Source organism: Lissotriton helveticus, chromosome 4_1 (genome assembly GCF_964261635.1).
Source record: "Lissotriton helveticus chromosome 4_1, aLisHel1.1, whole genome shotgun sequence".
Lineage (NCBI taxonomy): Eukaryota > Metazoa > Chordata > Amphibia > Caudata > Salamandridae > Lissotriton > Lissotriton helveticus.
The window spans coordinates 1,021,295,050-1,021,308,604 of NC_136063.1; the positions used below are offsets into that span (position 1 = coordinate 1,021,295,050).

Genomic DNA, 13,555 nt, shown 5'->3' on the forward strand with positions numbered 1-13,555 from the left:
GCTTAAGGGAAGCCAACATTTTGGCCAGGAATTGGCACCTCATACCTTCTCATGCTTCTGAAGGGTCCCAAAGCAGAAAAGCACCAGAATGGAGAGCCCTAGTTAAGTAATGGGCTAGAGCCAAGCCAAACTGGTGAGAGTGGCTGACAAATCACTTGCTAGGTTGTAGCCTTGACATGCAAGGGTGAATCTGACTGCACTAAGTTACTCATCCCACCATGGGAGCTCAGTAATTTTCTTGGATCTTAGAGACCCTTGCTGTTCCTAGTTTACATGAGGAAATATCGTCCTGTCCTCTATGTTTTCTCCTGGACAACTTCCCCTTTCATCATTATTAGTGAATGTCACTTACCCTGTTTAAATTGTTTTGGCTAAGACAGCAGTATGGCACAGATTTAGTAGTTCTCATTTTCTTCGATCTGTGCTGTGCCCTTTCTGATGTCTGGGCCTTACAAAAGCAGCTTTTATATATGTGTCCAGAACTTAATTTTATTCAGGTCTCCTGTGTCTGGTCCTTCCCACTCTCCACTAACTGTGCTCTGACATCTATCAAAAGCACTTTGATCCAAAACAATAGTATTCACCATGTATAATTTCCACTTCTACACAACTCCAAATTCTACTTCTGAGAATGATTGCTGTAGCCAGCAAAGGGTGCTTATTAAAATCACCAGTTAGAATTAACTAGATCACTGGTCTTGGCCCAGCTGATCTACTGGAACATAATAATATGTGCATTCCCAGAAAGTAATTCCAAAGCAGCAAAGTCGGTCAGCTGGCACAAGCTTCAACTTGAGTGCACACACATAAGTGAAATCACTCTACTATCTCCCAATGGAACATATGGTAATTTAAAACAATGCACATCATTTATATGGAGCATGGGCATGGCACCTTTACAACACATCTTTAACCATGCAGCACAACCATGCAGTGTTTACCATGCAGGTAAGTACCACATACCCTATTTGAAAGTACCTACAAACTATGTATGTTACTGTTGGACCTGGCATCCTTGGTGTGGTTTACCTCCTAACCTTTTGCCTTCAGACCTCCTGTTTTTACTGACATTGTTTTTGCTGACTTTAGGACTCTGCACACTTAACCACTACTAACTAGTGCTAAATTGCTCCTGCTCTCCCCTTGAAACATGTTAAATTGGCTTATACCCATATTTAAGATGCTAGTAAAATGGCACTACCAGTGCTCAGGGCCTGTAAATGAAATGCCACAAGTGGGCCTGCAGCACTGATTGTGCCACCTACCTAGTAGCACTTATAACATGTCTCAGGCCTGGCATTGCAGCCTGTGTGTGTGCAGTTTTATACTGCTACATCGACCTGGCAAAGTAAACCTTTTGCCAAATCCAAACCTTCCACTTTAAACATACAAATTGCCCCAATGATAGGCCATGAAAAGCCCAAAGGGCTGAGTGTAATGTATTTGAAAAGTAGGACATGTAGTTTTACATTTTATATGTATTGAAAAACTCTCACATTAGCTTTTCACTACTGCAAGGCCTACCTCTCCTATAAGATACAATTGGAGTTGCCGTATTTCATTTAATAAGTGTAATTTCCAAATGAGAACAGGTAACTAGTTCATGTTTGGTGTCTCAGAAATTGTAATGAAAATTCTTAACTTGTGGTGAAGTCGGATTTTAACTCACAATTTTGAAAATGCCACTTTTAGAAAGATGGCATTTTCCTGCCCCAGTCATTTGGTGCCTCCAGCCTGTCTCTGGGCCACATGACTGGGTGCTGTTGACAGATGCTTTGTGTATTTCCCTTAGACAGCCACACACAATGGGGAGCTTAGGTGTGCTTGAATTGATCATCACTGGCAGGATGGGAGCAAGGAGGTGGACTCAGCTCCGCTTACACTTGAATAGTCTGTGTCCCGTCCCCACACAAAGAGCTGCATACCCCCTGTAGTTAGTCTGGAGACTGGGACATGAAGGCATGGCACCTTTGCACTTCAAAGGCATGCCTTTAGAAGTTTCCCTGCACTTTAAAGCAAAACTGGGTATAAATATTGGACCTTAGACTCCACCACTTCAGCACACTTCTGGACTTGTAGACCCTCTGCCAGGAAGATTGCTGTTCTGCTGAAAGTACTCCGCCTAACACAACGGGTGAGCTGGAGGTACACCTCAGTGCACCCCCCACAATCAACAAAGTAAGCAAATTAATTATGAAGGCTGGCAATATAAGGCCAATTTTGGTCCATCCCAGATTTATTATGAAAATAAATACTGAATAAATTCCTATAGGGTCCTAAAGAAATAACTATCCTTATCCAAAAGTGCCAATTATATTGGATGAGGAGGACTCACTCACTGTTTGTGGTATGCTACAACAGCGACCTCATCCCACCCTGGTAAGATGGTACTACCAGGGCGGACTCAACCTCATTAACAGGGCTATCTTAAACAAAAAACAACTGGGCATGACGGAATCCAGATAAACTAAGAATACCTTAAGGTTAACACAGGATAATACCTTTAATAGTGGTGACCTTAGGTACATGTAAAACCAACAAGAGGAAGGTATGTAGGTACAGTGACCTAACTGTCCATATTGAGCCAACATGTTTCTGACCTCAATCTTGCCAATACTGCTCAGGGGCATTCACCAGGCCGAATGGTGATCCCTAGCTCTACTCTTTATGCTAGGTAAGTGAGTGTGATATGTGTAGTTGTCAACACTCATGTGGGGTGGACACATTCTGGAGCCTAATTAGGAACTGTTTACCCTGACTCCAGGGAACTAGAGTTCCATAGTCTGTGTAGAGAACTCCTTCTACAGATCTGCTGTGTCTCACCCCTCTTGCAATAGCCCTCTGTCTCGGACAGCTCCTTCCTACCTCGTCCATAAAAGCCCCGATCACAACTCCATCTTGATAACCCTACACTGTGGGTATATGGTCTCTTCTCCAGTCACTAGAATTCATTGTGTAGGATGGAGAGACTATGAGCAGCACAGTTGTGATGATCATGCGTTATAGTTTTGGTTCCACCTCACTACCTTCGGAACTATGTGAGTCAAGAGAGCTCTTTTTTGATGGACAATATTGCTGTCTTCTGTCTTTTTGGACCTGGCATGAGGCTTTCTGTGGTACATTGTGTTGTTGGTCGGAGCTGGAGCTGTTTCACACATTTAGTATGCTGGGGATGGTACACTGTACAGAACATGAGGAGTGAACTGAAAATGGACGTCAATGAGATACCAAAAAAGAACTATTCAGCTACTTGAGGACTAATTAGCTCAGGAAAGAGGAATAATGGTCCATTCTCAGGCTATGTACTGTTGCCTTTGTACAGTATTTTAGATGTAAGCCACCATGTACACAGAGCAATACGTTTCGCTTATACTCCACTATTATAATCCTAATGCATATTTTACCTTTGTGGTACAAAAGCATCACTATAAAAAGAATAAAATAGTTGACTTCTCTGTCTTGGCAGACAGGCCTAAAGGGAAGTGTTTAGCACAGCCAAAGCATCTCTGGAGTATTAGACAGCTCTATAATATCTTTTACCTAGATCTTAAGCAAAACTCAAAATACACAGTCAATCAGTCAGGAGTTATAAAGCAGTGCTAATCACCTGCTAGGGTATCGAGACGCTTGTTAGATATTCATAATCTTCCAATTATTTATTTATTTACTTGCAGTTTTCTGAAGTGAGAATGTGGCTATAGCCACTAAAGCGCTTTACAAAAGAACAGCAATTAAATTACATATAACAGTTGACATATACAAACAGTTAAGCATCAAAACAGAGCACTCAGGTGAAATCTTTGCAAAGGTTGAGCTTGATGATGGAATTGGGTTGAAGAATTCACAGCCTTAGGTTAAAAGTGTCTTTGAAATGGGAGGATCTTGAGTTCCTTGTTAAAGGTAACGGGGAAGGTGTTCAGGCATAGAGCTGGTGGAAGGGAGCTCCGCATCCTTTTTGCACTGCCTGTGAAGACCTTTTTCATACATTGTTCTTGATTGAATGTAGGAGGCATCAGGAGAAGGGATTTTGCATTCCTTAACACCAGTTAAGTCCCAACTATTTTACGTTTTTCAGTCAGATATGAAATTATAGAGTTGTGAAGGGCTTTGTGAGTGATGCATGCAGTCTTAAATTGTGCACTTACTTCAGTGAGGAGCAATATAAGAGTAACTAGGACAAGAAAGATGTGGCCACATTTATTAAGCCCTGTAACAAAGCAGGTGGCCACCTGGAGCAGAGCTCTAAGGGGTGCCAGATTAACTTTTGGTAGACCGAAGTGTAACGAGTTTCCATAGTCCATTTTGGAAAAGGACTAGTGCCTAGACCACAGACTTTAAGTCTTGGCCTGGAATCAACTGCCTGATGCACCCAAAGCAGCCTGAGTGGATGGGAAGTGCTTTTGATCACAGCAGAGGATTGGCTCTGACGTAGTGGTGTGTGAATTTCGCGTACTTTGTTTTTGCATATTTACACAAAATGTTTGTGAAAATTGTGTAAAATTATGAGAAATGCAGCTCCGTCATGTAGCTCTATATTTTCTTGCGAAATGCGTTCTCTTGGCAATTTTTACATTTTTGACGTGAATACACATTTTATACTAAAGAAAATAGCATAAAAACACAAACAGCAGCCACTCTGTTTCCGGTTGTTTGCAGTGTTACCACACTCCTGCACTATAATTGTGTCGCAAACAATGGCGTAATACACATTGTGGCACAACAGCATAATTTCTGGAACTTTGAGTAACAATCGTAACATGAAATTCTCGAAAATGCATGTATTATGCCAGCTCAATTTAAATTTCACCTTGGTCTACTGTGAAGGTTAAGCCAGTTGTCAATGATAAATGTCCAGGATTTTGTGTTCTTCACAGTAGCCAGTTGACAATCCAGGCGAGAAAAAGCTTCCATCCACTCTTGTTTAGAAAATCTGGGATTTTTTGGGTGAGATTAGTAGGATTTTTTTTTTGTTGGGTTGAGTTGTAAGTGGTGGTCCGACACCCACTTTTGAATTCTGTCCAGGGCGTTAGAGAACAGAAGGATGCCATTTCAGGATGAAATCTTTAGGCAGTACATCATCCACATATGATGATAAAGAATCCTAGAGCTTCTGGGAATCTCTCCAAGTGGTTCTATATATAGGTTAAACAGAGTCGGGGACAGAATTGAGCCTTGCGGAACTCTTTGCTTAGCATGTTTGCTTGATACAGAATATTTTAACTGCTTTAAATGGGTATGAAAAATAGGAGGTGGGCAAGATTAGACCTACCTCATCAATGCCCTCCATTCTTTCTAGATATTAATTGGAGGGAGGTGGGTGACTATATTAAAGCCATGTGATCCAGAAGAACCAGTAGTCACCAGGTACCGGAGTGGAAGAAGCTGAGTGAGTCATCAATAATTTGTAGAAGGGCAGTCTCTGTGGTGCAGCCCTGTCTGAATCTACATTGGAAAATGTAGAGGAGATTGTTTGTCTGAATGAGCGAGAAAAATTGGGAGGCTACACGCTTTCCTATCACCATCCTAAGAAGGGAAGGTGGAAAGGAAGTAATTTAAGTCACCTAAGGGTATGTTATAGAAGGGAGAGACCTGGCAAATGTTCAGACTGTGGGGAAAACACCTTGCTTAGGTAAGGAATTCACAAAGGAGATCTAGGAAGGTAGCAGATGTCTGGCAGGTTCCCTGCTAATGGAACCAACCAAGCCTTTCGTCAGAGAAGTGATTAAAGTCTATAACCTTAGAATAACTCTGTTTTAAGTGTTGAAATGCAATTTCATTAAAATACTGAAACTTTTGAAAGCAAGTGAAGGATTCTTTCACTTACCACCTGTGATGCTCACAAATATTCAATTATGAAAATTGCTCAGCAGACACCATAGATAATATTCAAAATGTTTATCTATAAAGCTTCTATATTTGTTTAGCTGTGCACTTGCTGTGAAATTTTGATGAAACGTAGGTTATGCGGTTATAAAATGGAAAGAGACTCTTTCATTTTTTGCATTTAGGGCATGCATGTGTGATTTAAATGAAGCAATTCTCCTTTGGCCCTTTGTTGAATCCAAATGTATTTCTACTTTAGGCCACCTGATAAAATGGCACTAAGTATAAGCGATCCGGACAATAAATTCCTCCATAACTGATCATGCCATATCAGGGTAAAATGTAATGCTCAAATCTGGTGGTAGGCGTTGCCTACTCAAAATTTGAACAAAGGTGGAAATAATGGATCAATAAATGAGAAAAATGTATACTTAACAGACAACTTTCTCTAGGTGCTTGACACCTAAACCACTCAGTGCCTTATTAAGAGGGTCATCTTAACCAATTGCGGCATTTTAGAGCTATTTCGGAATTCGAATACTTCAGTAATACTACCTGAAAAATGAGGGAAAATACATTAGAGGTCTGACAAAATGCAGTAGATTAGCATAGGCAATAATGAGTTTATCGCAGGTCACATCACTTCTGTGGTAGGAAAGGTATACATTCAGTGGTAAATCTGCTCCTCCCGACTGCAGTACATTTATTACTGCATCTAGATATCACCCCTTTATTTGGCAAAACAACTCAAAATGATGGCTACTGAGTCTAGATACTGAAGGCCTTATTGGAGTGTCCATGACCCTGTAGGGTGGAGGAGGACAGATGCCTTTAGGCTATGACTGCACAGAGGTGGGGCTTTTTCCCTGAATTGGTATTTACAAACGCACATGGAGATAATCCTTAATTGCTACATCTGAAATTCCTAAAATAAGTTCAATAACTCAGCCACATTGGATGTAGATTCTTTAAAGGCACCATGCTGTGAGTGATGTCACAATAAGTCTATAAACTCAAGGAGATCTCATCAGACAAAGAACCATGCTTGAATGCCTATTGGTGATGATATTCGATTGTGCACAACTATTTAGAAACTGCTTTGTATATACACTGGACGGCCTCTTAGAATGCCGTCTTGTACACACAATTGTTTCTTCTCATTATATAGTGCATCGTTCACCAGAGGTTACCTTGTCACTGAATTGTTATTTATCATTGAGAGGATGGAATGTTTATAAGAAAATATCTTACAATCTAAATGGACAACAATACACTTAAGAGAAGGAAAACGTGTTTTCAAAATCTTCCTAAACATGAGAAGAATATTTTATTTCCATTGGAGCCTCCCAGTGTGCCTCTTAAGTCAATTGGAATATTCAGTAGAAACATCCATTCAGATTGCAAAGACCGTCGAGGTTTATAAAGCACAAATCATCCTGCTAAAGGGCTATTGCCGGGATTCGTCAGTTAAAATGTTTTTAAATGTAATACCATTCTGTACCAGTTGGGAGTTTCTGTATGGTTTTTATGTGGTGTGCAAGATACAAGGGGGCATATTTAACATTAAGTTGTGTCACCCTTCAGCCACGCAAGGGGGCACAAGGGCGATGCAACAACTAAGTCAGATTTATCAAGCCACGCAAGGCCACCTTGCGTGGCCCTGCAATTGCAAATCACTACGTTGCTTTACTCTGCCCTAGAGAGGCCCTCAATAGGTGGAGCGAGGGTGGTTTTCTATGCGTGCTGTACTTTGTAGCACACATAGAAAGAGGAAAATGTCTCTGAGGATTGTGTTTTTTGTTGAAAGGTGTCCCTTACTGCACAAAGGCAATCCTGCCTGTAATGCAGGCACCGGGGCGTAGGGTGCCTGCATTGGTGCTAGGCAGCACATGGTGCGTCACTGCAAGGAAAGGACAGGGATGTGCCATATAATGTTAAATACAGTGCATTCCTGCCCTTTCCCTTTAACACAGTGCAGCAAGGTGGATTGGTGGATTGCGCTGCATGAAATGATCATAAATATTCTCTAAATTAGTCTTGCTGACACATATGAATTCATTCTATGATTTATAGATCACAGATCTATCATTATTTTTAGAACTCGCATTTGGAAGAAGCATGATTTAATGACAGGGTTAAATTGATCTTCCATTGTAAGTTGTTATCAATTGCAAAGGTTCTGGAGGTTTACCCCGTGATGGTAGCCAGAACAGGAATCTCCATAGTGAAGATTGACAAAAAGTGGCAACAATTTCAGTCTTTGAGATGTTTCAGTTTCAACTAGTTTTGTATCAGCCACCCTTGCGTATTGGCAATTTTACCATTTTTCAGACTTTAAGTTGGGGATGAAACCAAACGTTTGGATCAGGTGGGCAAGTGGAACCATGCAAAGGTTAAAATGTAAGGGTGAGAGAATTGACCCCTGGGGAACCCCTCATCACACTATCTTTGGATATGTGACATGGATCCAGTTTTGACTTGCATAAAGCATTTAGATAGAACATCTTGTAACCAAGACAGAACTGTTTCAGCGATTCTGATCCATCGTATGTTCTAAAACTATCTAAAAAGGCCTTGGCAGCAGGTATATCTTGATCAGCGTAGCAGCATAGATTAGCCGCACCAGCTGTCTTCTTGGGTGCATTGAGCACAACAGCCTGATTGTGCTGGATGAAGTACTATTTGACTTTCAACAAAAAAGGGAAAGCTGATTGAACATCGCTCACTGAAGTATTTTAGACAGCTAGGGAAGTTGAGAGATTAGCCTACAATTAGCCAAAAAGCCCGGGTTCAAAGTTGATTTTTTTTAATCAAGGGCACCGTCTGTGCTTTCTCGAAATCTCTTGCTACATTTTCCGAATTCATAGAAGAATAGTAATAGCCTGGATATGAGAATGAGAAACCAACAGTAGGTATTTGCGCAGTTTAACTTGAGAAGTGTTAATTTTTTTAACATAGTACATTGGCTGAGTTGTACAAAGAAAACTATTACCACAACAAAATATGTCAAGGATTCGCACTTCTTTATGTGTGGGCAGAGAAAGTTAGACTCAACTATATGATTTAGGGCCATTTAGAGGCATTTAGTTCTTTCATATTCAAGCCTCAGTAGTCCCCAAGATAGTGTGGAATGGGTTAGCGGCATGTCCATGTGACGAGTGACCACCTCTGCTTCCCATTCACTCTAGAACTAACAATATGACAGATGCTTTGTGTATTTCCCTTGTAATGCATGATGAAATTCAAAGTTATTTGAACTTAGACAATAAGTGCATATAGATTTTAAAGATAACTGGTCTTGGGAAATCAAATGTTACCTAGTGTGAATTGGTCAAGTGAGTAATTACATGTCTCTAGTCTAATGTGATATGTTTAACTTTCCAGAAAGTGCATCCGCTAGTCAATACTAAAGGTTAGCATTCTTCTCCCCCATTCACCTCACGGATTTTCCAACTGAATCTCATAATGACTGATTGGCCTACAGGTCCGATGAAAGAAATTCCCCTTGCCATCTCACTTCATAAGTGTGATCCATCAAGCTGACCACTGTCCATCTGTGTTTTAGAGAACATTGTTGCCAACATGTAACAATGTGATGTTAAACCCCAAACAAAATAGGTGCACATTTTAGCCCACGTACTGCAATTGGTGTTCTCTCATTTGTATGGGAGTGTGGACCCATGCAAATGAGAGAACAAATTTGCCTTGCACGTGCACCATACAACCTGTACAGATCAGAAAGCATGGTCCACGTCTGATGCATTCTGTGTGTGCCACATAGGAAGTAGGGTACTGATTCTGCACCACAGGCAGCATATGGGTGGGGACAAGGGATACCATCCAATCTAGCATAATTGATTGATTTTTAAGGGCAATATAAAGCATGATTTATAACCAGTCTATCATTGAGCAATACTGGTGAGTCAAGATTTACATACAGTCATGAAGGACTACCTAGTAAATTGGAGGCTCTGTTATGAGTAAGTAGGTGCTCTATTTCTTCACTGTAAAGGCAATTCACTTACTGCAGTGCAATGTTAGTGATTTATTTCAAACACAAGCACTTTGTTTCAATGTTATACTTTTCATCCATAGTATATAAGATGTTAAGCTTTATTTATCAAATGAAGAAAAACATTTAAGATCAAATGTACAACTTTACATTTAGTAAAATGTCTTATAGCAGTGTTATTTACTATATGTGTCCTCTTTTTTTGCAGGCATTTAACAAGAACAACCTAATATTGGAAGAAAGGAACAAATATTTTAATCCTCACATCACTGCAAAGACCTACTCCAATGCCTATTTTACAGATTTTAATAATTATGACGAGTATTAGTACATTTGGCTGTGCCCTAACCAGTCAGAGCCAAAGCTGTGCTAGGTCCTGTGGGCCACCAACCTGAAGCTTCAGGAAATTCTGAGTTTATTCCCACCCATTGGCGTCCCATTGCTTCCAAAAGGAAATAATAGAAGCGCTGTGAATGATGCTGTTTATCATTGCAGGACATAACACTACCTGCCAAAGACCTATTGTGCGGATATTGCATCAAGATGTCTTTTAGTTTATCTCAAAGTACAGCCACAATTCTTTCAGGCTTCGTCAAATATTTGAAGATATGTTGTGTTTTTAAGAACAAACAGTAACCAAGCTGGATATGCCATTACATCTGTCTACCTGAGATGTCCCTATTGTTACAAGATGTAATGTGTTATATTAAACTCATGAGATCAACAGTTACTGCCTACAATTCTGCACACACAGTGAACAGAGAATTGGTTGGACAGATTTGACCACTTCGGACTTGTAAGTTTTTATGGTGGATCCTGTAAAGCCTTCAACTATACTTGACCATGTGTTCAAACTGAATGTTAGGATGCAAAAGTCTCGTTAAGTGATCAACCAGACGGTCTACTCAGAAGATACTTGGACCTGTGAGATAACTCAGAGGCCTTCAACATCTTGTACTGGTTTTTTCTTTTACTTTGGGGATTGGATTGTCTTTGAAGACACCAGCTGGTGGGCCTGTTGGGGAGAATGGATACATTGAATATGTCTGCATGTTGTTTGTAAACTGGTGTTATAGTGTATCCACTCGCATGGCTCACACCATTCCAAGAACCTTCTTCCTTCCATGAGCGTGCCCCTGTAAATGTTTGTCTGGTGCGCATGTTGCATTTCATGAACACAACCACTTTCAGTTATGTAAACCTCCTGTGCTGACTCTACCGTGTCCGTTTGAAGCCTTGTTTTCACCTGTGCTAAGGATCAACAAGGTATTCTACCTGCCACCAGCTCCCCACGCTTACCAGGACAGATTATGAACTATGCGCTATCTGGAAATCCAGTTTCCCATCGAAACATCAACCTGAAGATCAATAGATGGTTACTATAGAATGTAAACAATAGGGGGCTCTTATGATGTGTTATATTGTGGCTTTTGATTCTGCATATTATATTAAAACATGTCCTAATAAGAATTTCTACCTATAGAGCATTACCATGTGGAGTTTTCCAGTCCTGGAACGGAAAACGAAGCTTGATAAGTCAAAAATTCAGATTCACTTCTTCTAAGAAAGTTTACAACATTTTGCGAGAGCAAACGTTATCAAGTACAAAATGGTTGCTCAAATCAACGCTGTCTCTTTATGATGGGCTTCTTCTTAATATCTACCAAAAATAATTCAATGTTTTGCTTTCAAATTGTTTTCTCTGCATCATCTTGTTGTTATGTATATTAAACTTGAAGGCCTTATTCTAAGATAGATAATTGTTATTTTTTTCTATAGCATGCTGGGTGGGGCATTCAAAAAAAGAAAGTGTTTTTCAGAGAAGTTACATACGTACATCACAATGTGTTGATACTAGATTATCTTTTTAGCAAGCACAGAGAAGAGCACAAATAAGAAGACAACATTATCTGTAGAACTGTTGAATGCAAATGACCCAAATGTAGAAGATCATGTTCTAGAATTCAAGTGATGTTGACAACTAACAAAATAGCCTCTATTTTGTTATAAAATAATGTGAGATAAGCCTCAATTGGAATGAAGAGACTCTTGATGGATCGCCTACATATTTATGAATGCAAACGTACAAAATCATGTTGCTTTTAAAGTTTTGGACATTGCATTGCAGTGCGCAGGAATATGAATGATGCGGGCCTAGAAATTGTCAGATGCCCAGATGCATCTCTCCACCAATGTCAAATGTGGTGCAGTCTGGGCTTTGACTATGCCATGAGACCAGGCTTCGCTCTTGTGCAATGATTCCCAACTCTGCCCTGGTGTGTTTGTCACTTAACTGACGGGGTCCTTCTCACTAGTAACAAATCTATTTCACATCTCATGCATGTGTTGTGCATACTGGGCCATTTTGTGGGATTTGTGCTTAGCACAGACGTGTGCTCAGCAAGTATCATGAAGTACTGTAAATTATTTCAAATTATTTTTACTTTTTTAATGTTTTTTAATGTTTTAATGCTTATTTTATGGGCATCTATAGACATCTGGCTTCTTTTTAGCATTATCTGTGGAACCAGATATACCTGCTCTGATGTATTTGTACAGTGTTAAAAGCCCTCTTTTCTTTGTCTACGCACACGAATACCACCATGCATCTTCAAGAAGATGGCGGTGACGTGAGAGGAGAAAGTTGCTGGGTTTGATGGAAACACTAATTCCTAAACGATAAGGGGCTTGCTATCTCTCCCACTGTCTAAGTTAAGACAGAATACATTTTTAGTAATATAACCCGCAGAACGGCGCTGAAAGCCGCATATTGCCTTTCTCTAAACCACTAATGTATTAGTAGAATTAAAAGGATTGGCACCCTGTACATTCTAAGCTACTTCTAAACAGAATCTTCATATGTTAAAAGTTTGTATTGTTTATATTTCTGCTCATTATTCTATTCATCTAACTTACCTAAAGTGATTTTATGTTTTATTTTTGTACAATGTTAGGGCCCTCGCAGATGAAAGCATGTACAAATAAAATCATCCAATTTTTTAGTCTCTTTGAGAAAATTCTTTCTTTATTTTTTTAGAAAACAGATTTACAGATAAGGCTTGCTTTATGATTTGTTGTTGCATGGTTTTTACTTTTTGAAAAGGTTTGAGGAAAATGCAAGAATCAAACTATTCTTCACACTTCAAATGTCTGAGATCAATGTTGTAAAGTTCGACATGCTTAGAGTTTAAGATTCAGAGGGATGTCCCCAGCCAGGCAGAATTGCTGCTCCAATCAAGGGAATGTGAGATTACTGGGCTCACCCTTGGATAGCTTGGCACTGAGCAGTCAGGCTTACTACAGAGGCAATAGGTAAAGCAAATATTACTGGGCTCACCCTTGTGTAGCTTGGCACTGAGCAGTCAGGCTTACTACAGAGGCAATAGGTAAAGCAAAGGCACTTCAGTCACTCGTGATACATAAACTGAGTGTCACAACAGAGACTTCACACAAGATGTAAGTAAAAAAGTTTACATTCAACACACATTCAATTATCATAACATGACCATCATATACTTTTGGGTATAACACATATTCAGGAATATTACTAGCAATACTAGGCACACTCCTATTGTTATGATATCAATATTGTGCATACTGTAAACAAATACTAATCTACTCACAACCCTCCTTGAGAGAGAGCACCCATATGCAGTGCACAATAAATTATGCACATACACAAAAAACATTACACTTTTTAGCAGCAACGCAAGCCGGATC

The 13,555-nt window shown here is 39.9% G+C and overlaps 1 protein-coding gene across 1 annotated transcript in view; it reads left to right on the plus strand.

Annotated features, from left to right (window-relative positions):
* Nucleotides 1-12,842, plus strand: part of SEMA5A (semaphorin 5A) — a 1,863,338-nt gene extending 1,850,496 nt beyond the window's left edge. The window contains exon 23 of the mRNA XM_078687625.1: nt 10,044-12,842. Within this exon, the coding sequence (XP_078543751.1) occupies nt 10,044-10,163 (120 nt within the window). The 3' untranslated portion in view covers nt 10,164-12,842. The remainder of the gene's footprint in view (nt 1-10,043) is intronic.
* Nucleotides 12,843-13,555: the final 713 nt, after the last annotated feature.